At 41.5% G+C, this 26539-nt stretch overlaps 2 protein-coding genes across 3 annotated transcripts in view; both read right to left on the bottom strand.

The window, feature by feature from the left end:
- cap1 (CAP, adenylate cyclase-associated protein 1 (yeast)) overlaps positions 1-24040 on the bottom strand; it is a 41601-nt gene extending 17561 nt beyond the window's left edge. Inside the window, exon 1 of the mRNA XM_061059047.1 lies at positions 24023-24040. The gene's annotated coding sequence lies outside the window, so the exon portion shown is untranslated. The remainder of the gene's footprint in view (positions 1-24022) is intronic.
- kiaa0319l (KIAA0319-like ortholog) lies at positions 1460-26531 on the bottom strand. 2 transcript variants are annotated; one of them, XM_061059044.1, is made up of 24 exons: positions 26393-26531; positions 20247-20419; positions 18677-18790; positions 16692-16960; positions 15998-16084; positions 15527-15770; positions 13246-13344; positions 12724-12821; positions 12513-12600; positions 11286-11378; positions 10510-10642; positions 9807-9912; positions 9574-9696; positions 9347-9470; positions 8492-8624; positions 8176-8324; positions 7317-7468; positions 7076-7214; positions 6531-6690; positions 6283-6425; positions 5585-5707; positions 4872-4962; positions 4537-4628; positions 1460-4318 (listed from the first exon to the last, which is right to left on the bottom strand). In XM_061059044.1, the coding sequence occupies exons 3-24, from the start codon at positions 18768-18770 to the stop codon at positions 4122-4124; spliced, it is 2937 nt and encodes a 978-aa protein (XP_060915027.1). In that variant the 5' UTR covers positions 18771-18790; positions 20247-20419; positions 26393-26531; the 3' UTR covers positions 1460-4121. The 2 variants fall into 2 exon arrangements, with proteins under 2 accessions (XP_060915027.1, XP_060915026.1); XM_061059043.1 differs by lacking the exon at positions 26393-26531 and adding an exon at positions 23718-24016.
- Positions 26532-26539: the final 8 nt, after the last annotated feature.

Raw genomic sequence — 26539 nt, 5'->3', positions numbered from 1 at the left:
ATTGGAAACATGAAGAAGACCTGACAAATCTGCCACGAAAACATGAAATATGTCCATAATAATATTTGATCACTGGTATATGTTGAGTTAAATTTGAGACATAATTGATTTTAATCATTTTTGTATCCTACAATTTGGCCCTCTGGCAGTGAGAATTAAATGAATGTGGCCCTTGCTGTGACCAAAGTTGCCTGTCCCTGAACTAGTTAACGCTGACGGCCCTATTATTTTCATGTTAAACTGTTGGGGTTTTCTGCACACTTTGGGAGCAGCTACATTTCCGATGTGTCCTTGGGCAAGACCCCAACCCCAAGTTACTCCCGCTGCTTCATCAGTTACTTCTGATGGTCACTTCTTCAACCTCTGCCATCAGGGTGTGAATGTGTAAGTGTGACCTGCGGTGTAAAAGCTCTTTAAGTAATCAGAAGACTAGAAAATGTATCATCAAGTAAACTGTTAATTAACAATTAATCAAACTATTTTATTTTGAAAGAATAATCCAAATCACTAAGATATTGGATTAATAAATATATCAAATAAAGAAAAGTTGCATTTTGTGCAGATTTTTCATCCATTTAGAAAATGTAGGATCTATTAATGTTGTTAAAAAGTGTTAATGATTAAGCGTAATTAACCTTTCATTAATTGTTTCAGCCGTGCTATAAATGTCCTAAAGTGAAATAACAGCCAGTTGGAGGAGGAAGTAATAAACGGGACTGAAAAACTTGTACTTTTGACATCTTTCGACTTCCTCGCTCTTTAAACTTTTCACTGAGCTCTGCTTCCATCATGAGGTGAAATGACGTGACCTTCATCAACACCAAGTGTGATGGACACCATCATCTTAAACAGCGAGTTAATGGAGCATCAAAGGACAAACATCTAGCTCAATGACCGCATAAAAGTCAATGAGAAATCAAACTATGACGGTGATGTAGGACAGGATGGTGGCTCATTTTAGAGTTACTGCAAGAATGCATAACAAAGTGCTATCATAGTTTATAATGTGCATCCCAGGAGCTCTATAGTAGACAAGTAGTAACAGAAGTTAGCACTCAGGTTTTAAAAAATAATGCCATTACAGTACATGTAGGTCAAGTTTTGCATGAAGTATTGACTATGGTGCAAATGTATTTAGTTGCATTACTTCTTCATAAAGGAAATGCTCGGCCATTATCAGTAATTTTGCAGAGTATTTTTTTCTCATGGTATTCTAAAGATAAACTTGCAAATCTATTCTTAGCTTATCTTGCAGCATGTTCTTCCCCATTTAAGGCTCCAAAACCCTAACTTCAGTAAACTGTTTGTGTGTATATTAAACACAATGTGATCTTTTGTAAGGTCACATAACCTTTAAAATACATCAGGATGTTGGATGGAGGATCCAGTTTCTACCTGGACACATCGTCCAAGCATTAACTGGATGAAGTGTCGGAGTCAGATCATTTTTAAAACGACATCAAGAACAAACTCAAACATTTTATTTTCACTTACAGATTTTCCAGTTGCATCAGGTGTGCTCACACAGAATGTAAGGGAAGGGGCTAGTCCTTCACTAAGACCGTTTTTAAATTAAACTCTCTTCATTCAACAGTTTTCTCACCGTTCTCTCTGCCTGCCTTCACAGTGGACTCCGTCAGAGTCGGGGGTCAGTTCACATCTTTAAATTCCAAAAGTGATTGGAAATGTTGCACGTGTAACAGAAGAACCGCAGAGTTTTCTGTTGTCAATCAAGTACAGAATGATCACTGAAATGGTATTTCTAACTGTGAGGAAAAAAAAGGTGTAAAAAGAAACAAGAAATGAGATTAATCAACATCAAGTAATTGCATTTTCTAGTATCCTATGATGTGCAAATAACAAGGGAAGAATGTGACACTATAAGGAAGAGTTCAGATGATATTTCAAAGAATTGGCACTTGGGTTCACTTGGTTTTAAATTTGTCAGTTGGCAAAAAGATGGACAGATAAATTCAGTCAATCTAAAGGAAACAAATATTTATATATTATAGAAATCTCTGCCTTTGCTGGATGTGCACCGGTTGCTTTGACTGACATCAGCATGAGATGACTTCACGCTGAGAAAGGAACTTTTCTTTTCTTCTTATTTTTCGCACAAATGTTTCAAATGATTTCTTATTTCACACAAGGTACAAGTTGAACCGTGTCAACGGCATACCCCCCCCCCCCCCCTTTTTTTTTAACATTCGACAACCAAAGAAAAAAAAGTGACTTACAGGCCAGTTTCACATAAAAAGCAATCAGACTGAAATGTTGCAGGGAAAAGTCGGATGGTTCAAATTATTCCCTTCAGAGCAGACTGGTCGGGAAACGTTGCTGCCTTTTTAAAAAAAAAAGGAACACAGGTACAGCTTTTTCTCTCTCTCTCCTGTCTTTACTGCACGTATTGCATCATGGTGCATTTATAGCAAACATCCCCCCTTTAGATCTGACATTTGCTTTTATCCTAATTGTGGCAGATAAATTAATTTAAATAAAGATTTTGGTCAATCTGGATACAATTAATTTTCATCCATAATGTTATCTTACTGATGCCTGATTTCTTGTACATGGTTTGTCCTGATGTTTTACTTAATCCCTTTTTAAAAAAAAAAATTGAATTCCCTAAGTTCAGCTAACTGAATATCTGCCAAAAGAAACCAACAAATAATTTTTCCAATCCTGTTAGAAGCCAAATCAATCCTTAATAGTTGCAGAAATCGCACACAATCAGCAACTTTTCCATAAGTTAAGCTTAACATTACGCTTATCATTCAAGCCTAAAAGGTATGTAACAGTTACTGAGGTGCTCTTGGACTCGGATCTGCATTCATTCAGACTCAAACACGTCCTCTCCTCTCACATTTAAAAATCCAGGAGTTGTCATATTCTCTACATTTATAATGCAGTGAATTCCTGTGTTTATGGCTGAACCATCCAACTTTGACCCCTTTCCAACAAACAGGAGAGAAACTGAGACCCGGAGCTGCGGGCATTAAATCAAAGTGCATCAGACATCAGAATCACAGCCTAAAGGTGGTTTGTGAAGAAATAAAAAGAAAACATACAGTGGTCTTCATGTTTCAAGCAGTTAGTGAATATCGAGGTGAGAGAGCGAACGTTGTCCAGTCCATCCAGTTTTTCATGTGTTGTGAGCGTCTCCTCATTATCGCCTCCTCTGAGACCAAACTCATCAAGGTTGTTTATTCCAGTGTGTTTCCAGCGACTGAATCCAAAGCGAAAGCCTTCAGAGTGAAAGCATGGGTGCGTTTTTGTTTTTTTAAATTAAATGTTACCTCTGCCAAAGCTTCCGTTTGTTTATAACATAATTCAAAAAACATACAATCCGCTCTGAAGAAACACACCGCACACACACCCATCATACGAACATGCAGGCCATCATTCCAGTATCTGTCACTCTGCATGCACATTTTTTTTGTTGTTGCTTTCAGCGGAGGGTCTGACGCTGTTCATACAGTAGCTCTGTTTTGGTTCAAGTCACCATGTATAGCAGATTTCTTAAAGAGTTCATCGGTATCAACATGGCAGTGTTTGGTAGCATCACGTTGACCTGAAACAGTGTGAAAACGACGTCTTGGCGCGCCTACATGCGTGTGTCTACAAAGAGGCAAAGGTGTGAGCGTGACATGTGGCTGGTTTTTGTGTGTCGCTGAAGCAGAGAGTGGCATCAGGAAGAGGGGCGACAGTACATTCTTTATGTCTCTGTGTTAAATAAATCTCTGTTGGTTTTTTTTACTATTCAAAACACAGTGCTCACCCCTTAGTTTTCAGCAAAATTGTGTTTTCTTTCCCCTCCATATGGGCTCAGTGTGGGAGCAGGGTTAGTGTCAGTTCAGTGTTTTTTTCTGGGACTGAGGGACAACATGTGTCCAGCATGTTATTTCCTCCCCTTCTCCTCCAAAATCCCAGTACACAAAGTTCGTCTCCACGGAGGAGAGGTGTGAGGTGTTTCTTGTTGAAGAGCAACAAAAGTGAAACAGGCAGAGTGAGGAGGAGGATGTGCGTGTGTGAGAGCGTGTGTGTGTGTGTGTGTGTGTGTGTGTGTGTGTGTGTGTGTGTATGAGTGAGGGCAGCGGCGAGGCTCCCCCCCTCCTCCCTTGCTATAGCAGCTCTTCTCTCTGCTTTTTGCCTCTCACAGGACCCTGGCCGTTCCTCAGGGAGCCATTCTGGGGCCTCAGGAGATGCCCGCGCTCCTGCTCTGTCCACGGGAACCCGCCCTGCCCGTCGTCACTGTCCAGGTCTGAGTCCGAGTGCATGAGGGCGGAGGAGGTGGGAGCGGGGACTGGCTTCAAGCGGACTGGACAAGAAGGTGATTGAAGAAGTAAAATGTCAGAATAAGAAAAAGGTAACCATTGAAACAGGTAATAATTCTATTCTAAATATTAAATTCACTTTGATTCTACTACAGGACCAATTTTAAAACTTGAACAAGAGCATCACTCCTCGTCTCAGCTTCTAGACGTGAGGAGTGAAGATCAGTAGGAAGTAGTGATCGTGTGTCTGTGTGCGTCTCACCTGCTCGAGGTGGTTGAAGCTCCAGACTGTCTTGCTCATCAGCTTCGAGCATTTTGTACCTGCTTTTGCTTCTTCGCACTTTGCTTTTACGCCTTCCAAGGAGAAGAGAAAAAAAAGAGGCCACACCAGATGTGTCATCAGTAAGAGCTGATACAATGCAATACAAAGAATTATAATAATGGTGTGCTGATGTTTGTCAAAGCCAAAATTACAAAGCGTTTGGCGATATGTCTCAGTTTAACTTATTACTTTTTATTAGAAGCTTTATTTTTACATCTTGTGTTAAAAAGAAAAAAAAACTGAAGGATATTTGATACTTTCAAAATTGTGCTCACCTGTTGCAGCAACACACCATCCCCCAGACAAGCGTTGCTATGGCAACCACAATCATAAAGGATGCTATAGTCACATAGAGTACGCTCCATTCTGAAAAAAACAGCATATTACTGTGTTATTACTGTGTAGTCAGCAACATGTTAGGTACGAGAACCAGATTATACTGGGGGTGGGGGGTGGGGGGTGGATACGATACAATATACGATGCAAATGTGATATGTGGCCGACGATAACGATAACATCATTATACAGAGAGTCTGAGATAATGCTATACTGATACATCACAACATCTGATTTACCTGAAAAATATAAAAAGGTAAAATGTAGAATTAATATATCGATTCACAGATATTTGGTGTCACCGCTTATCGTGCTTCATCCTTTAACTTCTTATTAACGCTGTCCAACATTATCCCGCTGTCAACTTCTTCTTTGGCCAAATAACTTCTGTTTATGTTCCCTTCACTTATTTCATAAGCTTCACAGAGGAGTCATGAAGTAGTGATGCAGTGAGTCAAATTGACAGAAAAATAAATTAGATTTTGCACCAGCAATTTGATAATTCACTCGAGTCAGTACAACAGTATGGCCATATCAGTATTCTGTCCCACCCTCACTATTTATGCATGAATGTATGAGGAGCTTTAGGCCATATGAGCTCTGTTGTAGTGCACGGGAAAGAAAAAAAAACAAAAAAAAACGGTAATCTCACCACAGTTGCTTTCAGCATCTCCAAGCTGAGCTCTGATGAAATTCTCCATCCAGAACGGGTGGCAGATGCAGCGCCGCGTGAAGGAGTCACACTCACCGTGACCCGAGCAGTTTAACTGGCAGACTGAAGAAGGAAAAACAGCAGACAGGGTGACGCGGATTAAACTAGAGCTTAAATATCCCACGGTGGTACATTCAGTCTACTGTACAGCACACACACATTAAACAACAGAAACCTGCAGTAGATGCCCTGATTAACACAACAGTGTACAGGTTTCAGAAGAGGCAGAAAGGTAAGATGTAAGATGTAGAAACAGCTTAAAGATCTTAGACATTTGACCTCTGACTCCTCTCGTTATCTGACCATTTCATTGGATAACAAAGGTCAAGATGTCAAAGCAGCTCTGCTCTCATGACCTGCCTGTTGCTTGTGATTTAAAGTGAACATCCAGAAAAAAATCTGAAAAGACGTTTTGGAATTTAACTGCAAAGCCTTTGATATACTGTACTGTGCAATGTACAGCAACATATGCTTAAAATCAAATCTTATGGGTGCTGGTGGCCGAGTGGTTAGGGCGCACGCCACATTTACAGAGGCTGTGGTCTTGGTTCAAATCCGACCTAAGGCTCCCTCCCTGCAGGTCATTCCCCACTCTGTGTGTGTGTCTCTGTTACAAACTAAATCCATCTGATACTCACTGACTGTATCCACGCGTCGGGCCTTAAAGATGAGGAAGTCATTCTTCTGTTTGCGCAGTTTGTTGCGAAGACTGAGCGCAACACTGTGGCCGGACAGAGGGGGGCGCCCTGGCCCGCCGGACACCAGGAAGACCAAACGAGTACTTTGGATGAAGAGAGCCAAAAAATGAAAATCAGGTTGGGGTCATAACAAAAACAAAAAGTTTAAGGATAATATGATAAACATTCAGCAGATTTGTCTCTCCCACCTGTGCTCATTAAACGCACTGATCTCTCGCACGATGATGTCGCTGTCGAGCACGCCCAGTAACACCCCGACCTGTCGCAGCAGCATGTCTCGCTGACGGTGGGAAACTTGGGATACGCCGATCTCCAGCACCAACTCCACCAGGTCACGCTCCCATATGTCTAAAAAACAGGAAGAGAGAGAGGAGAGACAGGTGAGATTTAAACAGAGAGGATACAAAAACAGGGGGAGGGAGGAGGGGGAGAAAGATGAAAGAGGTTGATTGTAGGATCCATCTGACACTCTGAAATCTGGGAAAGAGGCCAGAGCACCAAGTGAAGGATTAGTTCCTGGCAGGGATTGTGTCTGTTCACCGTATGCTGCAAACTGACCCGCTCAACCTTCTGCTGTCGGCTGCCGAGTCTCTGGCTGTGATGAAACTATTTGTATGCACGGACTCGTTTAAAGGGAGAGTTATCCTCTAATGTGTCTTGGGAGATGTCATGTGTTAAAAATCTGTAATTTGCATGTAAATCCTGAAGTCTGTGCATGTTGTTTTCACTCTACCTGGTTTGACCTCCACGCTGCCTCTGTCAATGCTCATCTGTCCTTTACTGTCAGTTACAGTCAGGGTAAAGCTGTACTTCCCCTCCACCAGGTTCCCAAGAAACAGCACGGCCTGGTGGTCAGAGTTGTTCAGTACATCCTGTTGAAAAGGAAAAATATGTTTCAAGGTGTTGTTAAGGGGAATCAAATTGTCAATATTTGTCATATTCGTTCAAAGCATCAAAACATCAGCCGCTCTCACCCCAGCTGCAGGACTGCTGTCATCTCTGGTCCACAGGTAGCTGACTCCACCTTTGTCATCAGTGGAGTGAGATCCGTCCAGAGAGGCGGTCCTGACGGGCAGCGTGATGGCTGGACTGGATACCACATGAGCTAGTGGAGGCTGGTCCAGTTCTGATAAATAAATAAAAACATTTAGAAAAAGATTCTCTTTATTATGAAATGCTGGATTTGATTTATTCCACAGAGGTGGATCCAGGTTCAGTAAATAAGAGTAGAAAATGTTTAATAAAATGTTACAGCTGCAAACATATATTCTGTACTGACGACTGTCTTCCATCAAGTTTTTGAAGTACCGGATAAAACACTTTAAAAAGGAACACCATGAAAGCCGTCAAAGTCTGTGCAGCTTCATAAACTCCTGATAAAAGAGTTTGTAAACGTTATTTCGCTCAATTATTTCGCCCCTTTAATAAAACTAATTAGTGTTGTATTATATATCTTTGGAAAGCCTGATGAGTCACCTTTACAACGAGGTGTAACTTTTAAGGATCGTGCATTCTTGGAATGAGCAACACAGCAAAACGTGTGGGAAGCGCCCCAAACAAAAAGTGCCAAAATCCCCTGCAGTAATTTTGGAAATATTTGAAATGAGAGTTTTGACGTTGAGGATCATTAAAAGAGGATTTCCATCATATTTGGAATAAATGGATCAAATGTAAAACTCGAATATAAACACAATTTGCATTATAGAATGTACGTGTCGTCACATTTTAATCTCAAAACATCAATAATCCTCACCTGCCCGGCTTCAATCCCTGTCTGTTATTTCACTAAACAGAAGGGGATTATCCCACACACACACACACTTATCTCCTAACCTTCTCTGACGATGACAGAGACCATGTCGGTACTCTGCAGGTTTCTCTCATCCGTCACGGTCAGGGTGAACTCGTACGTGCCGACCTCGAGACCTGTCACCGTGGCAACAGCACTGTCTGCATTCTCAATCTTCACACCGTCTGGACCCCTGGTGTAAAAAAAAACAAAAAACAGAAACACAGAGCATGAGAGAGTCTTCACTGAACCAGGAAATACAAAACCTGATGACGGTGATCATCGTGGTGTGATGGAGTTGTTGTTTTTTTAATTTTTTACAGATTATAAATGTGTTCATAATAAATCTTTCTAACTGACTTGGTTTGTATCCAGTGGTAGGTGGAGATCTTCTGGTCGTCCCTGCTCTTGCTGCCATCCAGCGTGGTTCGGTCGACGGGCAGAGTCAGCTCTTTCTCTGGTCCTGCGTCTGCTATCGGGGGCTTATTGTTTTCTTTAGGACAGAGAGAGTTAGAGGGACACCAGGGTGAGGAAAAGTAAAAAAACACCTGACACAGTTAGATAAAGGTCAAAGTGAATTATCCAGAAAGGCTAAAATAAAATGTTAAAAATGTTTTTCAAAATGTAAATTTCTGTCAAATGTTGTCACTTCCCAGCCACCGTACCTGAGAACATGTGAGCAACAAAACGCTGGCATTTCTCAAACATTTCATCACTCAAACATTTGACCTCCTCTGACCTCGCAGGCAGATTTGTGTTCACAAAACAGCTCCTGTTCAAAGACTCTGACACCGTCACACCAGCATGTGTGTGTTTGCTCGTCTGCAGTCAACACAAGCTGCTTATCAGGTGGAACGAACACGTGCACCCACTTTTACCTTACGGTGTCATAAAGGTGTGAAGCAGAGTGTAGGTATGCAAATAGAATTTTTTTTTAGTCAGCAGCTTATGTCCGGACAGAAGCTTTAAACATCAGAGAGGGTAAACGATGTGCTCTTAACACTTCATGTGAGTATTTTTATGGAGGCTGATGGAGATCTTTAAGTGCACGCAGCTGAACAAATAGATGTAAAACCACAAGTCAATAACTTCTTATGATAATGAGACAGTGATAGCTGTAAAGAGTTGTAAATCAGGCCACCTGCAGCTGATGCAACAATTACTCCCCTCAGGGTTGCACAAGTGGCACAAACAGGACTTTGTTTATCTGTCTACCTGGTTGCACAATCACGGTGACCTGGGCGGTGTCCTGCTGTCCAGACGAGTCCGTCACCGTCAGCTGGAAAGTGAAGTCTCCCTCCTGCATAGCCGACAGCTGCAGGATCGGAGTCCGCACGCCCTACAAAAAAAAAACAGGAAAAGATCTCCCTCTTAACCTTTACTCTTATTATTAAATTAAACTGAAACATGAAGAACTTTGTAATAAAGCCTGAGTGTCTCACCTGCATCTCCAACACCTTGTCTTTGCTCTCAGGGCTCAGGGACCACTCATAGGACAGAGAATCGTGGTCGTCGGTGCTTTGGTTGCCGTACAGAGAGATGGAGTTGCGCGGCAGCTGGATGACCTGGATTGAGTTAGAGAACAACAACGCATATCGGTGAGAAGGAGTGAGCTAGTTTGGGAAAATAAAAAACGATTTCCTGCAGAGTCATGGAGACAGGAAATGATTCAAACCTGGTTAGGGCCTGCGTTGGCAACAGGCCGGTAGTCCTTGGCTTTGTTGACTGAGAGGGTTGCCTGTGTTGAGTCTTTGGCTCCGTCTGAGTCTGTCACTGTCAAGCTGAGAGAAGGCAGTCGTTACAAACAAGATCAGACTGTAATTCTGTTAACATAACAAACAATTCACCTAAACAGGCAATTAAATCAGAAGTTTGATTTATTTTTTCTTAAAGGCTTTATATGTGTTTTTTTCATCCAGCAGATGTCGCCCTTGAGCACCAGCATGAAACCAAAACAACTCGCGCTGCATTGTTGTGTTAGCATGCTAATGCTAGCGATCTTTATTATGCTCGTATCTTCACACTGCATGTAAATTTACCTGAAATGAGCGTGATCTAGAAACACAGTTAAGCAGTGAGTACAGTATGTTATTCTTATTTTCTCTAGTCTCTCAAATAAACAACTTTTATACGTGAGGGGAGGAGTCAGCCGGCCGTCCGGGCGATGTAAACAAACTGAAGATAGGACTCTGAAAACTCTGAAAACATCACAGACAGTGGGACTCGGGTGTTACACCCATTGTAGACAGTCATGACTCACAGAGTTATTTTCAGAGGATATACTTGATTTATATTATATTTAAGTGTGAAAAATCACATATAAAGCCTTTAACTGAAATCATCTCCTCACGCTCTAAAGACTGAGTTCCCCCCCGTACCTGAAGGTGTAGTTCCCAGGCACCAGACTAGTAAGGGTGAGGACGGGGGTGTCAGCAGAGACCTTCTCCTCCCTCAGGGGTCCTTTAACCTCCTCCCAGTGCCACGCCACCACCTTGTCATCGTCTGTGCTCTCTGTAGGGAGGAAGAGGACACAGAGGAGCCATTTAATAGAATGAGACTACTTGTAATTTGTTCATCTGATTTAAAGGTCACATATTATGCAAAATAAACTTCACCATGTTTCTCTAACACTAATATGTGTCCCCAGTCTTTGTACAATTATTTATTTAAGTCCATCCTTTCCCGTCTTTAGCCTGCTCCACTTTTCAGAAAATGTGTGCTCAAACAGGACGTTTGGAGATTTTCTCTTTGTGACATCACAAAGGGCAGTAACCCCTCCCCCAGGTGGGTGACACTCCCACAGCTAGGTGTTTGTTCTGCCCTCTGAGTCTGCCTTCTCAACGTAAACAATAGGACATGGAGAGAAAGCCCGAGCCACATCCCCTTCCAGAGAGGGGGCGTGGTCAGACACAGCTCATTTACATATTTAAAGGTACAGACACAGAAACAGCCTGTTCTGAGTAGGGCTGAAATAGAGGGGTTTATAGGCATGATCAAATACAGAATCAGAGTGGATTTAGAACAAGAAACTTCACAGACATGTTTTTGGGAGCTCTGAGACTTATTTAAACTTTTTGAAAAGGAGGATAATACATGACCGTTAAATGTTTGTACGTGTGTGTATGTGTGTGTGTTTCTCATGTGGGAAACTCACGGCTGCCGTCTATGACCGTCGAGCTGGTTGGCAGGGAGATCTCCTGGTACTTTGGGGAAACCACGGCAACAGGAGGCTTGTTTACCCGCGGCTCTGTCAGGTGGAAAATAAGAAATGAACTCGCTTGCTGAGCTGTAAATGAGCCGAGGCTTGTGCACAGTTTGCACAAGTCAGCAGCTACCTCCTCAGCAGAAGTCAACAAGCATGACTGTGTGTGGGAGGAAAGCTGCCTCATCCTCCAGCAATGAGATTTAAGATTGCTCTGTGAAAATCCAGGCCAGACTGTCGATTCAATCGTGATGATTTCATGTTGCACAATCTGATCAATAGGAAAGAAAACACCACTAATGATGACACATCGCTGTCTGAAGACCTTCAGTTAGACACTGTTAATATCAAGATGCTAATTACTAAACACATGGAAATATGATCTCACATCATCAACATCAAAAGCTTACTGCACCTATTAAGAACAACCATGACTAGAAGAACGTGATCAATTTTGAGGCTCTAGGTCGCCCAGTCGTTAGAAACTTATCACATTCAAACTCTTCCCAATGTTTGCCGCATGTCATCAAAATCTCTTGAGGCATTTCCCTGCAGGCTCCGACACATCTCAGAAGTCAAATCCAGTCAATTTTATGTATATAGCCTCAGCCTTATACCACAAACACCACAAATCTAGCCTAAAGGAGCTTTATGGTTTATACAGTATGAGACTCTCACACCCTGAAACCCGGATTAAGATAAGGAAAAGCTCAAGAAGAAGAAAAAAAAACTTAAGCCAGGGGGGAACGAAAGGAAGAGTGACAGAGGAGGGATAGATGTTTGAGAACTGAAAGAAATACATGGAGAACATGGGCAGAGAATTCAGAAAAATAGAAAATAATCACATGATTCGATACGTGAAACTGGAAGATACTAAAATACTATCTTCATTAATCTTTGTTTTCCAACCCTAGTCATTAAAAAGGTTTTTCCTAGACTGGATATAGAAGATATTGTCTTATATTTCCTTAATTTCATCTCTGCAGAAACATTAGAGTTGAACCCTAAGGGGCTGATAAACCCACCTGATGAAAAAGTTAAAAGATAACATCAATTTGAATGACGTTTAACATCTTTTATTTTTTATTCTGCCTTTATTTAACCAGGCAGGTCATTAAGAACAAATTCTTATTTACAAAGACGATCTGGAAAAAGACATCGGTGAATGTTGGACCTTACCTGGTTTGACTGTGACATTGACGTAACCTTCTCCGTAGGCCCCCTCCCCGTCCACTGTCACCTCAAACTCATACAGGCCCACAGTCAGCTGAGAGGGAGGAGAGAGCAAATCAAGCACACAGAAGAAGAAGGAAGTAACTACTGAAACTGTTTATAAATCAAATGAATCAGCAGCTGTAGGTTTCACATGTAGCAGAGCTGTGTCTCATACCTGGCTTAGTTTAAGAGTCGTGCTGTGCTTCCCTTCCATCTCCCCGCTGTAATCTTTGGGATGAGTTTTCAGACGCCAATCAAATGCATAGTTTGTCCCTGTCAAAGAAGAAAGCGACATTATAGAAAGTACATTAATCAAAACCCGCTCATGCAGTTAATTAAAATCTATCAGATCATTTTGAGGTTGAGGGTTTTTTTTGTATCGTTTGGAGCCTCTCGAGGACGGATCAGGGGATTAACTAAGTTATGACGCGCAGTCCTCCTCTCAACTTTATAATCTTTCTCCAGTCTGGGTTTTAAATGTCCTCTCCAGCATGACGTACAGCGTGATGTAAATACAACTGTCGAGGAACTAGTGCTTCAAAAATAAGACAGCATGATAAAGTAAAAGAGTTCTGTCTCATCTGGAAAGCATCAGAAAAATCAACCTTACTGTGTGACAAAATCCTGCTACATGTTAATGATAGTTACAAACAAGTCAGCTTCTGGGTAATTAAACTTATATGTCCATGGTTTTTACCTTGAGGGGGCGTAGGGACGACAAAGGCGTTGAGTTCGACCGTGTTTCGGGGCAGCGTCACCTCCACGCTCTCTCCTGCCGACACCACCAGCTCCCTCACTGAAAATAAAACAAAGGATCAGAGAGTGTGCCACTAATGATATCATTACAAGACGGACACTGGTCGGAGCACAGGAGATGGAAAAATTACAAACATTAAGTCAAGTTTATACAGCAAAAAAAAAAACCCTTGTATGTAAAAACAACTTCTTGTATAAAAGGGGCATTTCTGCTCCTTATATAATATTTTCTTGGTTTCTAGGTTGTTTGTGTAACGTGGAGAGTTTTGGAGATTTGAATAGAGAGTGCAGGATTGGTTTTGTGATGAGGAGGCAGAAATGATGAGCAATTTAATTTACAGGATGAAGTCATACAGTCCTTTGAAGCACTTTGTAAACCTGTGTTTTTAAAGGTGCTATATAAATAAAGTTATTATTATTATTATTATTATTATGTAGCTTTACAAGATATTTTCACATCTTTTCCTTTTACAAGCTTTCTTTTTTTTGCGCAATGCACTGAACTGAACGAACTGCTTTTGTGTTATTTCCTTGTGGACTGAATCCAAAGCCAGACTGGAACGCTTTTCTTCGGTCTCTCTTTTCTTTGAGAATATAACCAATTTAAACTGAATGGACTCTGTATGTGGGGCTTTACTGGTTGTTGCTGAGTGTTCTTGTTACTCTTTGGTTTGGGACAATGTCGGGTTCTGAATAAGTTCTGCTTCTGAGAACCTTTGTATGCTTGACATTTTTAAATAAAAGCTAAAGACACGCAACACCCTGACTTATATATTGTTAGTCTCAAAACCTAAATATGAAGCTTGATCCAGAAACAACTGGACTTAGGAGACGATACATATTATTGACCCCCTGAGGGATTTTTTTTTCTTTAACCAGATATCTCAACCAGCTCTCTTTCACAGCCAAACACCTCACACACTGTCAGTCTTTAGCTGTGGAAAATGCAAAAGAGGCTGTTTCTGCAGCATGATTCACTGAATCTGATGTTAATCTCAATACTGTCTGTTTCATAACTGGTTCAAATTTCAACACAGGAGCTCTGGGAAAGAAACACAAATGAAACTGTTGGCCTGTAATTTAAATATTGCATCTCAACAGTTTCTATTAACGAGACCCTCCAAGCCAGCTGTACACTTAAAATAATATGTCACTTCTTTCACAACAGACTTTCCATTTTAAATATCTGTGATTATTCAATCATCGGGGACATTTTCTCAGACTTCACGGCATCCTCCTCAAACCCACAGGATATTATGCAACTGTTCTTCTCACACTGAATCCTCCACATGACTGATACAACTGATTACAATGTGTCAACCTGATGCACCTTTGTAATCACACTAAGAAATGCATGTAGTAGAAAAAGAAATGTGAGTGGACGTCGTCCTCTGTCAGAGTAACTGGGTCCTGTTTCTGACAGTGTACGCTGCTCATAAACCGCACGCTGACCTTTTTACACTGCTTGTGTCGTCTTACCTACCAGCTCAACTTGTTACTGTTTGCTCGAGTAAATCCATTGTTAGTCAAAACAGCTGAAAATATTTCTGTCTGCATAATGACATGCATTGTTTCGGTGAAGTCCTGGAGGAGGGATACCAAAAGTGATCGTACGAGCTATTCCTGTTTGTAGAAGCCCTGGATGTCTCAGCACATTCCTGCAGATTACAATAACCCTCATCTCACTTCACACACCCACAGCACATGATGCTTCCATCTGGAAAAATAACAGCGGAGCAGCTCGCCATCAAATTTGTGGGCTCGTTTTTATTTTTATTTTGTTGGTAATAAACTGAAGCAGAGGCAAAGATCAAACAGTGAGGAATCTTTTGCAAGAATTAAAGGGCGTGCAGCAGCAAAATTCAAGTTTTTGCACACTCCCCTTCTTTTCACACTTCTGCACAAATCTGCAGCTCTCTTCATGCACCAGATTGACATAATTAACATATTAGAGATTACACTTAAATCCTTCTAGTGTTCATTTGAATCTAAGCACGTTTTCTCTTCAGTAGGAGGACTAGTGTTCTTCACGGCAATAAACCCTGATCATGAGCACAAAGTACAAACATGTATTTGAGGCAGCTCTAAAAGGGGATGAGTAAAATCTTCCTTCAAATGCTGCTACATTATAAATGAGCTGATAATTAATACATGAAGACATATTACTGTACAACCCAGAAATAGGTGATCTCTGTCTGAGGGCATGAGGTTTCCATCCTTACCAGCCTGTGTTGGAGCTGGGGTGACGGCGGCTGCAGTCGCTGTGGTTGTGCTGACTTCACTGCTGTTGGAAGACGCAGCAGTGTTAGCGGTGTTGTCCGCCGTTGAGTCCTGCTGGGGTTTATCTGCAGCAGTGTCTTCACTCCCGTTGGTTGTCAGGCTGTGGTTCTTCTGGGCTGTTTGGTGATGTGCGAGGGCGCTGGGTGCGGTTGGAGGTGAGGGAGCTTTTTCAAGTTTAGGACTGTCCTGTATGGTTAAAAAAAAGTGTTACAATAAAGATTTGCATACTACAAGAATAGCTTTTTTCTGATTTGTGTATTTGTAACAATGAGGGTGGGTGGGATTTAGAAAGAGTGACAAAGGAAAAGAGAAGGTTTTGCTGGCTTTAGCTTAGTGCTGGTGCATCAGGAGTGAAGAGAATCTACAACAAGCAAACAATCTTCTTAAAGTTGACTCATATCCTGTGTTGTTACCGTGCGGGCAGATTGTTTGTTGTTCAGTCCTTGGCTTCCTGCAGTCTGTGCCTGGAGAGATCTACTGCGCCTCCTTAAGACAGGACCCTTAAAAGGTACCATATAGAGAACAAAACAATTATTATAGAGAAATATTACAGAAATAACAATATGTGTTACAAACTCAAAAATCTATTCCAGTGCTCTTCACTAAAGTCCAAAATCTGCATACTACACCGCCTGGAAATCCTCTTTGATAGGAATTACAGCTCGCCTCGTTGCAAGTAAATGCAAAAATACCTCAGTTTTCCATTTCATGACTAACATTTAACACAAATATACACACATGATTTTGATATATCACCTTTCAAAATCCTGAACCGGTACTCATAGACCCTTCTTGGAGGCATCATTGGACCTTGTAGAGCTCCTTGCATCAGTGATTAAACAAAGCCCCCTTTTTATTACTCATAAACCATTAGTCTAAGGCTCTTTTTCCACCAAGCTGTGCCCACGTGTTAGCAAATGGAACTCAACAAATCTTAGGCAAGACTTTTGAATTTCATTATGTAACAAAATGCCAAAATTCTGTTCAACACTTCAAACCAGAGGAGGAATCTTCCAGTTAACAAAGAGTCAAAAGAGGTTGATTTATTTATTTATTTTTATGTCTGCCTTGCCCAAAACACTGTTGGTTCAAAGTTAGAAGTCGTACCTTTGAGAGCAGCTGGAGGAGCCCGAGGGACTCCTGGTGGGGCGGGGGCAGGTGGGAGATGGGGCATCCATTATCCAGCGTGCAGCGGAGGAGCACACATCGCCCGCCGAGGCTCCACACGGCGTTGCAGCTCGGCTCCAGGCAGCAGAACTCCCAACATCTCGCCCCGCCTTTCCCCAACGCCAGCGGGGACCAACCCAGGGTGATGACGTTGCTCCAGTGGATCCCCAGCAGCCCGCCGGTCACACGGCAGAGGTTTGCTGACACACCTGGACAGAGACGCGGTTTAAAGGTTTCACCAGTCACAATGAGCAATCAAAAGTGCAAAATGGAAAAAAATAGAAAAGGATGAAAGGACATTATTTAAAAAAAAAGATGGAGGACAACAGGTGGTGAAGGTTATCATCTGTAGTCCCTGCAGAGAAAATCTACAACCAGTTTAGTCTTGCAAAATAATCTGCCACATGAGACATCTTAGATTTGCCACTGGGCAGTCTTTCCCCAGGCTTTTTTTTTTTTTTTTTTAGATTTCCTTGTGTTTTTATCAATCAAGGCATTGTTTGGTATTCATGGCATTGTCAAAGGCAAAGGGGCAAAGTGAAAGCAGCAGCTCATTCCGCTCCAAACTTGTGAGACTTTTTTCACAGATTAGATTCTCTGCAGAAAGCTGACATGCAGCCTCGGTGTGAGCAGTCAGCCAAGTCAGCAACTAGAAAGAGGAAGTGAGGCTTTTCCCTGACAAAACAAGACGCTGATTAAAACCCAAAGCACAGTACGCAGTACAGAACAAAAAAAAAAAAAAAAAACCCATCCTCTGAGCCAGACCTTATCAGACTCATATCAGCAGAGCAGGGAGCTGCTACAGTTAACAAGAAGCAATGCCCCATGGTGGTAAAAATCAAGCTTCAATCCATTCATTGTCCCCCCATTCATTGGGATATCAGTATGAATGATGTCAAGCCAAGCTTCCATGCCAGCACTCAGATTGGTTTCTTATAATAAAGGGGCCGAACTTACTGGCATCTCCTGTGGGTAATACACTTACTATTAACAAGTACCCCATTCAACCCCGCTTCAAAAACTCTGAACTATCCCTTTAAATCTTCTCAAAAAGCTATTTACCAATAACTGGGGCTACCATGGCAACACCAGACCTAAGACTGACTTTATATGAGATGTTAGTGTGACTTAAGTCTGGGAAAACTCACAAACAAAAACACACAAAAGCATTACAGTTTGTGTTGGGAAAGGACTCTTTGGCCTCTGTTTGGTCATCCCAAACCCTTGTTCACTCTGTCCCCCACCCCTAAACACACACACACACACACACACACACACACACAAATGTAGACACACAGAGCCCCTATTGTCCCATTTCACATTGTAAACCCACGGAGCAGAGTGGCATCAGAGAGAAGGCACAAATACACACACACACACACACACACACACACACACACACACTGACACACACACACACAGACACACACACACACAGACACACACACACACACACACACACACACACACACACACACACACACACACACACACACACACACACACACACACACACACACACACACACACACACACACACACACACACACACACACACACACACACACACACACACACACACACACACACACACACACACACACACACACACACACACACACACACACACACACACACACACACACACACACACACACACACACACACACACACACACACACACACACACACACACACACACACAGTAGGGGTGCCAGTAGTCTTCTGTCTCTGTGCCTCACAGTAGAAGGACAGTAAACAGCAATTAACCTCCTAAAAGCAGGAGTCATAATAAGATTCTGAGACGGATGAAGACTCACCCTGAGTAATCAAAGGCGTGTGAATCCATTGTGCTGGTATCGTTCACAAACACACACATTTCCTTATCAGTTCTGTGGTAATATTGAGATGGTGGTTTACTTTACCTGTGGGAGGAGCCAGGAGCAAGAGGTAGGTCAGCAGTAGGAGGAGGACTTGAGGTAAGCTCCAGGTAAGCAGCTTGTGATGTGCATAGGACATTTTACACAGGGACCAAGGACCTAGAAAAGGAAGGGAAACTCTATTATTGTGTTTTTAATATGGAATTCAACAGAAGTGTGCAAGCAAGGCAGAGTACCTTTACAAGAAAACATTAAATAAACAGGAAGATACTTTTGGAAATATGGTTATTTGATTGGTTGGGGAGTGTTATAGAGACTATAATGTACAGTTAAGTATGGCCTGGCTTCATCTGAGTGGATAGATTTTGGGATTAACCTGACGATGTGATGATTCATTGTCCCACACGAGGAGAATTAGGGGAAAAAGAGAGAGAGAGGACTTTAGTGAATCCATCTCTCAGACTTATTAAAACCTCACAGATGTAAAAATTCCTGCACGCATTTTAATAACAACAATTCAAAAATATTTCATCCTTTCACAGATGTTCCCACTTTCTTTGAGTGTGCAATACTTTTTCCACACATGCACAAAGTATTTCTACTGATTAAGAAAACTGCAACACATTCATGCATTATTTTACAAGCTCACAATCTTTTGGATCCTCATTTGCCTTCACATCTGCCCAGCTAAGTTTTAGTACCAGGCATTTTTCCCTAATATTTTATTTCCCCTGCAGAAATACCCCCTCAGGGTTGGCATGATTCCGAGCTCATTGTTTCAGCGAAAATGCAAGACGTCTAATTAGACTCCTCAAACATAGAACTGTGTGCACCTCATCATTTGACCATGATGCGGTTTTCGCTGGCTGCCATCTTTTTAAATATTGATCAAGTGAATAAAAACAGACTTGTGCTCCTCATAGATGGTGGCTTGTTATAAAAAACAAAAAAAACAAAAACAAAAACAGGTTTGTGCAGGATGTCATGTGTTACATGAATACACATAATCTGTGTTCTGCAGGGTTTGACTCCATCTCTTAGAATCGGTACAAGAGGGGATACTGTTTTTTATTTTTAATTATCCAAACTCTATCTGTTCTATCCAATAAAAACAGATTATTCTACACAAGTGGACATGAGCTGACAAAATTCTGACTATGCAATTGCTATATATAGGGTACCAGCGCCTGCAGCCAATTAGCTTAACAAAGCTTAAAATGGTGAACAGCTCCGTTCAAAGGAAACTACTCCAGCCTCAAGATGCTATCCAGCCCTTGAATCATACGATGTGTTATTTATTGACTTTTACAGGTGTTGGTGGGCAGATTTGTTACCTTTGGACAGAACCAGGTAAATGCACAAAAATGTAGTCATCAAACATATAATTTAATACATTTACATTTAAAGATTGTTGTTTTTTTTGTCCACTAACATACAGTAGGATGACAATCAGTTTTCAGACTTCTCTCGTCTACCATCTGCCTCACACATCTCTGCAATAAAATAATAACAATTACCACATTAAAGCAACTGAATCCACAGATTGTTTACTCAAATACCTGCCCAAACGTACGTCAAGCACGTCTACCAAAACAGTGAACACCCCCGTGTTTACCTTTCCTCCCGGCCAGGCGGTGGAAGAAAGAGAGAGAGGGAGCGAGGGAGTTAGGTCGGCAGCGAGGTGCTGCGAGGTGACGGGTGAAGACGGGTCAACACCAGCTCTCTAAGAAAAAGATCCAACATGGCCGCCTCCGAGGCCTTCACCGGCTCAGCTGCTCAAACACTAAACTGGGAAGTGCAAGGAAAGGAGATAAAAAGGGATTTGAGATGGTGTTCTTTCATAAAAGGAAGAATAAACATGACTTCATAAATTCACACTAAAGTACCCTGACTTTTTGTGGATTAGGATTGTGAAATTTAAAATGTTCTGTTGTCCAAATGAATGATTCAAATCAAAACAGAATGAGTTTTTCCACACAGAGATAGTCTGATTATAATCCATAAAAGTACAGAATAGTTATCAGGATACATTATTTTAATGATGGCAGCAGTTTCCCCTCCATTTGATGAATTGTGCTTCTATCTTTGTCAGAGCAGGTTCTCACTCATCCAGGTCATGGTTAATGCAAAGCTTGATCCAAAGGCAACTAGACTTTAACTCGTCCCGTTGCCTTTGGATCAAGCTTTGTATCCCTCTATCTTCCCCTCGACGAACAAAAGCGCTTCAGCCCTTGAAACGAGCACTCCGGAGAGAATTTGAACCAGCTCTAAAAACATCAACCGGATAAGAAAATGTTATGCAAATCAGATTCAGATGTCCCACAGGAGACGCTCTGCAGAGAGAGAGCAGAGTGTAGGAATCCTTACAATAAACATGTGACATATTGGATCTAATAATACAAACCAGTTTAAACCTTTACAGAAGAATTCAAGCCTTCGGTTGTGCTTAAAACAAAGATAGAAATATCGTCTGCCTGAGAGTTGTGGAACAAATATAACAGGTCGGTTTAATCGTGCAACTATTCTGTTGACAGTGACATGACTCACACACTCCTTTGAAGTGTCGGCTGAAGCGAAGACGTTAAAACAACAAGTAAATCAACATACTTATTCGACAGGTATCTAATCCCTCTGTGATAGGAAAAGGTAGAACTTAACATGCAGTCATCACTAAGCAATGTCTATTCAATTCTACAATTCACTTAGCAGACGCTTTTATCCAAAGCGACGTACATCAGAGAGTAAGTACAACACAAGCAAGGATCTAGAAAAAAGGGAACAATGTCAGTAAGAGCAAACGATCAGCTTTGAGTCTGATTGGACACACAGGTGCTGACAGGAAGTGACCAGAGGCAAAGCACAACATTGAGGGCAGTTCTTGAGAGCTCTAATCAGTATAGAAACCATCTTATAAGTCGTCGTTATCAAACAAAAACCATCGTCATTACCATCATCATCATCAATAATATGGAGACCATCATCATTAAGTTAGTAGGTGTTCATGAAAGAGCTGGGTCTTTAGCTTTTTCTTAAAGGTGCAGAGGGACTCTGCAGATCACATGGAGTTTGGAAGTTCATTCCACCACCGGGGGGCGACAGAGGAGAAGAGTCTAGTCAGAGACTTATTCATGTATCATAACGTCCCATTAATTTTTAAGAATGTGAAAATGAGAAAGAGCTTGAAATGTGCGCAACACTTTTGAGTACTCCTGTATGCAGAATTGATCATCTCTACCTCACGTATCAGGTCATATTCCTCTCTTATTGTTCAACCATCACAGCAACCAATCACTACACAGCAGTGCTATCACAAGACTGTTTCTCTCTGTGCAGTTGTTTGACTTCTTTGTGACACTTTGAGCTGGTCTCTCTGGGTTAAATGGATGAGACACGGGTTAGTCTCATCTCATGTGGGATGCAAAGTTACGCTATCTTGCTCAAGACACAGTCACAAGGAGTTAACTTCTTCATGGCTCAGGAATCCTTTTCCTTTCAAGGAAGTGTGAGGAGGAAGTTTCTTATCCAACAGTAATTGGGAGTGAAAATAAAAAGTCATGCCTTACACGCTGAATGAGTCACAAAAAAGCAAAACAACAAGCACACTGTATCATGGAAATAGTTGTCATGTTGTTCTGCTTGCATAAGAATCTATTTTTCTGAAGGTTCAAAGTCAAACTTGAGCTGGTGATTTGAAAAGAAGTGCATGGAGTTATAAGTCTGAGTAAAAGAGCCACTCTGCACTTTTTCCCCCCTCATGCAAGTTCCTACAGCACAAGGGGGATGAAAAAAAAAAAAAGTGGTTAGGGGGGCGTGAACAGTGCTGGTCCTGGGACACTGTGTTCAAGATGTTTGCAGACCTCTTATCCACAACGTCTCACCAGGAGGCTGCTATGGCGCAGAATGGTTATAAATCAAGGAGCTCTCGCAAGCACATGCTGAGCAGACAGTCTGTAAACGTTAGCCAGGTGTTATATATATATATATATCAGTGTGGATGGAGAAGAAAAATTGAAGGTTTTCCTCCATTGGTCAGCCGTTAGAAAACATGAAGATGGTGATAGACTTTGCAGAAGTAGTACTTCAGTGCGAGCCATCACAGCCTGAGAAAATCTACAACCCTTCAAGATGTTAAGAATTCAAACACAGCGCAGAGGTTATAACGAAAATATGACAATAAACGCTCGGCAACAACCGCGATGAAGCGCTAAAAATATCTTTGACGATAAAAACTCTGATGATAATGAATGTTTTGCCCAAGCAGTGAGGGAGTTATGACTACAGGGCATCATGACTTTAGTATCCTTATCAGGGCTAAAGCTTCCCTTCATAAAGATGTTTTTAGAAATCTGTGTGATAGGTTGAATGTGTAGCTCCTCTATCACACAAAGAAATGTATGCCAGGGGTAGTAGTAGTAGAAGTTACTACGTCTTCCTTCATTCAGAGTATATCAGTGTTGTCATCAGCATGATGTTAAAGAGTTGAAATCATTGATCAGTAAAATGTTCCCTGAGAGTGTTCAAGCTTTTAACAGCTGCTTTAATATGCATGCTGCATGTTTTCACTTTTGTTGTTTCAGGGTTTCATGTGTTTGTGAGTTTATGAAAACAGCTAGCACAACATGTCGTCTTTCTTCTCAGGCTAATTTAATCAATCAATCAATTTTTATTTGTACAGCGTCAACTCATAACAAGTGTTATCTCGAGACACTTTACAAAAAGCAGGTAAAAGACCTTACTCATTGCTATATTACAAAGATCCGGCCTATCCATCATGAGCACTTTAGCAAAGCAGCAAAAGTCATTTTAAGGAGGGAAAATGTGCTGATTAAAAGTAATGATTTCAATTTAATAATGTTGTATGGACCTAAACTGGACTAAATGTTAAGTTAATAAAACTAGACAACAATCTAACAGGGGACTAAAATTGATGTGCAATTTTGTCTAAATACTAAGTGTTAAAAAGCTGCCACATTTAACACTGCTGCAAAAGAGTCCTTCATTGTAAACGACAGGTATCAATACTGAATTTGGAATGAAGTCCCCCTTCATAACACACACTTATATAACAAGAAGTGCCGTCACAAACCTGTCGGATCTTCCTCCATATGTGAACCTGCATTCCTGCATATGGATGCCTGAGCCCCGGCAGCTTCCACCTGTGCTTTAAATCAGACGCTCAGAGAGAACCAAATCCACAGCCGCTCATCTGTCCTCCTGCACTTGGTTCTTTTCTCTCTCCAGGTGAGCCCCCTCCCCCACCCCAAAAAAAATAGTCCTGGGTTAAAGTAATCCACACGAACAACTTGAGGATTTCAATTGATGAAGTCACCACATAGATGTGATTTTTCTTCTGCGCAGTGAATTCCCACAGTCTGGTGGTGACATGGAGTGTGTGCAGCAGCGGTAATTCTCAGGTGCACTCGGTCATCTGGGCTGATGACAGCTCGGCCATTATGGACTTTTTCAAATGGCTACTTTTTCCCTTGAGAAACTTCTGCAAGACAATGAACTCTGTCACCAAAAAACCCTCTTATATCCTCAAAAAAAAGGACAAGCTCTCTCTCTCTCTCGCTCTCTGATTCTCCGCCTCCTCCTCTCTTTGGCTGTTTTCTTCCTCCTCTTCCTCGCTCACAGTTGCTGCAGTCAATAGCCCACTTGTCAGCTCTGTATTGGCTTCTATAGGCAGACAGGTTGGTGGAGGTTCCTCTGTAATGCTCTGTAATGACACCAAGTCCCACGCACTGTTTTCTCCTGGCTGCGGCAGAGAAGGAAAGTGAAGTTGGTTTTATATTTCTCTCTGAGGCAGCAGAGTCCTTGAAAAGCAAAAAACCCAACAACGCCAACCCTCTCATTATCGTGTGATAAGTACAGAAACGTAGAAGCTTACGGTTACAACTATTCTACTGGTGCAACACAACTATTACAGCATTGCAATTAAAACCCTCTATTAATGTAACAGGAGGTCAAAAAGGTATGAACTAATAATTAGGCTATTGTGGTTTAACCTTACAACTGAATACAATTAGTAGTCACCATGTCTAATTCATTGCACCTTTTTTATGTTACAGTATCTACACTGTTTGTATTGTTGGCAATAGAGATTAACATTTGCTTGCCTATTTGTCGAGTTGCCACGTGTTGTATTCTCTGCTGCTGGAAGTCACTTTCTGTAATTTAATCTTCTCATTTTGGTTACTGCTGGATGAGCATGTTTGGACGTCTCTGTGTGTGTCATGTTGCAAGTCAAATATCAGAGAATATTTAACTCTAATGACCAGATAATGAGTGGATGAATATAAAATATAAAAGCCAGTCATTAACATTAAACGTTTTTTTTGTTAGAGCTTAATGTACAACATCAACCAGTTTAAACCGGATATTACAATTTTGGAGGGCTCATACTGATATCGTTTTAAAGGGGACAAATGAATCTATTACTGGTAAGTCATCTAATATCTAAATGTTTGGATAACAGAAGGTTTTTTTTGTGCATTCATTGTGATATGACTCTAAATTATAAGGAAGGCTTCTTCTATATATCTTATAAATCATGAATGGTCCCATATTCTAGCGTCTCATCTGCAGATAGTGGTGAGAGTATTGAAAACATACGGAGATGGAGCAAAGTCTGCTTGTTAAACAATGTGATTACATCATTTACAAGTCACTGAAATATTGTTTTTCTGCATCATATGATCTTGAAAAAAGTTTTTTTTTTTTAATCACGGTACACATCAGAACACACAAGCTAATACCAAATCGATTTGTGAGAAGCCGTATCGGCCCCGATGTTATCAGCCATCAGATCATATTGGTCAGGCTCTAATTAAAGGGGACTTTTTGGATCTTTCTCAGATTTGTAAAAGAGCAACACTTCAGGCGTTTTGGCTTTGTCGGTTTGGAACTTTAACTTTAACAAGGCGGCTGTAGCTCAGTTGGTAGAGTCGTCGCCTCTCAACCTGGGGGTTCGATCCCCAGCTGAGCAACATGTCCGACGTGTCCTTGGGCAAGACACTTAACCCTGCATTGCTCCCGCTGCTTTGGTGGCGGTGCATGAATGGATTAGTGTTGTACTTACTCTCTGATGAACGTCTTTGGATAAAAGCGTCTGCTAAGTGAATTGTAACATTGTAAAGTGATGATTAAATTTATTACACAAAGGGGGGAAACAATCATTGAGATAATGGCTGGATAAGTCCTGCTCCATATGATCGATTCTTACAAAGTGGGGATTTTCTGACTGATTAATTAAAGTGCAAACAAGTGCATGACTGACTGGATGAATAAGTGGAGGTCTGTCAGTCCAATGAGAGCAAGAGATATTTCATCCAAAATGGTGGGCTCTTGCAATGTGTGTCTAACCAGGCTGAAAACCACAGTCAGGTTTAATCAGGACAGGTCAGTTAATTTAATAAAGGCCGATAGTTACAGCCTGCACTATCACAAAATTACAAACGACAGCAGGCTGAATCAATAATACAACACCTACCACCTCCTATCTGGTGTCTGTTTCTCCTTACAGTTTACATACAGCTGGCCACTACTGTAACTAACACGAAGGTTTTGTGTTGAGAAGCATAAAGTATGTTACCTGTATAATCCAGGATCACCCCAGTTTCATGCACCTTGAGGCTAACAGCTGCTGGCACTCGCTTTCACTACTACACACCGTGCAGCAGGGACACGGATTCATCCTGTGTGCGCTTTTACTGACAAATTATCACGACATAATTTAACGAAAAATAAAGTAAAAGGACTTACAGGTGCAGTAAAATCACCCAGGTGTCTTCTGTCTGGTCGCTGCGGTGTGTTGTGTCGTCCTTGTTGTTGTCCCCTGTACTGTTAATTAGGTCAGTGTATCTCTCGCTGGTACAGCTGATGTGACTGCGCGACCGTTGTCAAGGTAGC

Source organism: Labrus mixtus, chromosome 16, assembly GCF_963584025.1.
Source record: "Labrus mixtus chromosome 16, fLabMix1.1, whole genome shotgun sequence".
NCBI classification, from domain to species: Eukaryota; Metazoa; Chordata; class Actinopteri; order Labriformes; family Labridae; genus Labrus; species Labrus mixtus.
Note: the sequence above shows the minus strand (reverse complement) of the source record. Positions and strands in the feature narration are given on the sequence as shown.

Coding starts and splice junctions, on each gene's coding strand:
- kiaa0319l (XM_061059044.1), bottom strand. CDS start 18,770: ATGTCCTATGCACATCACAAGCTGCTTACCTGGAGCTTACCTCAAGTC. Junction 6,426..6,530: donor AGTGCGTTTAATGAGCACAG/GTGGGAGAGACA, acceptor CTTCATCCAAAG/TACTCGTTTGGTCTTCCTGG. Junction 4,963..5,584: donor AGATGCTGAAAGCAACTGTG/GTGAGATTACCG, acceptor TGTTTTTTTCAG/AATGGAGCGTACTCTATGTG.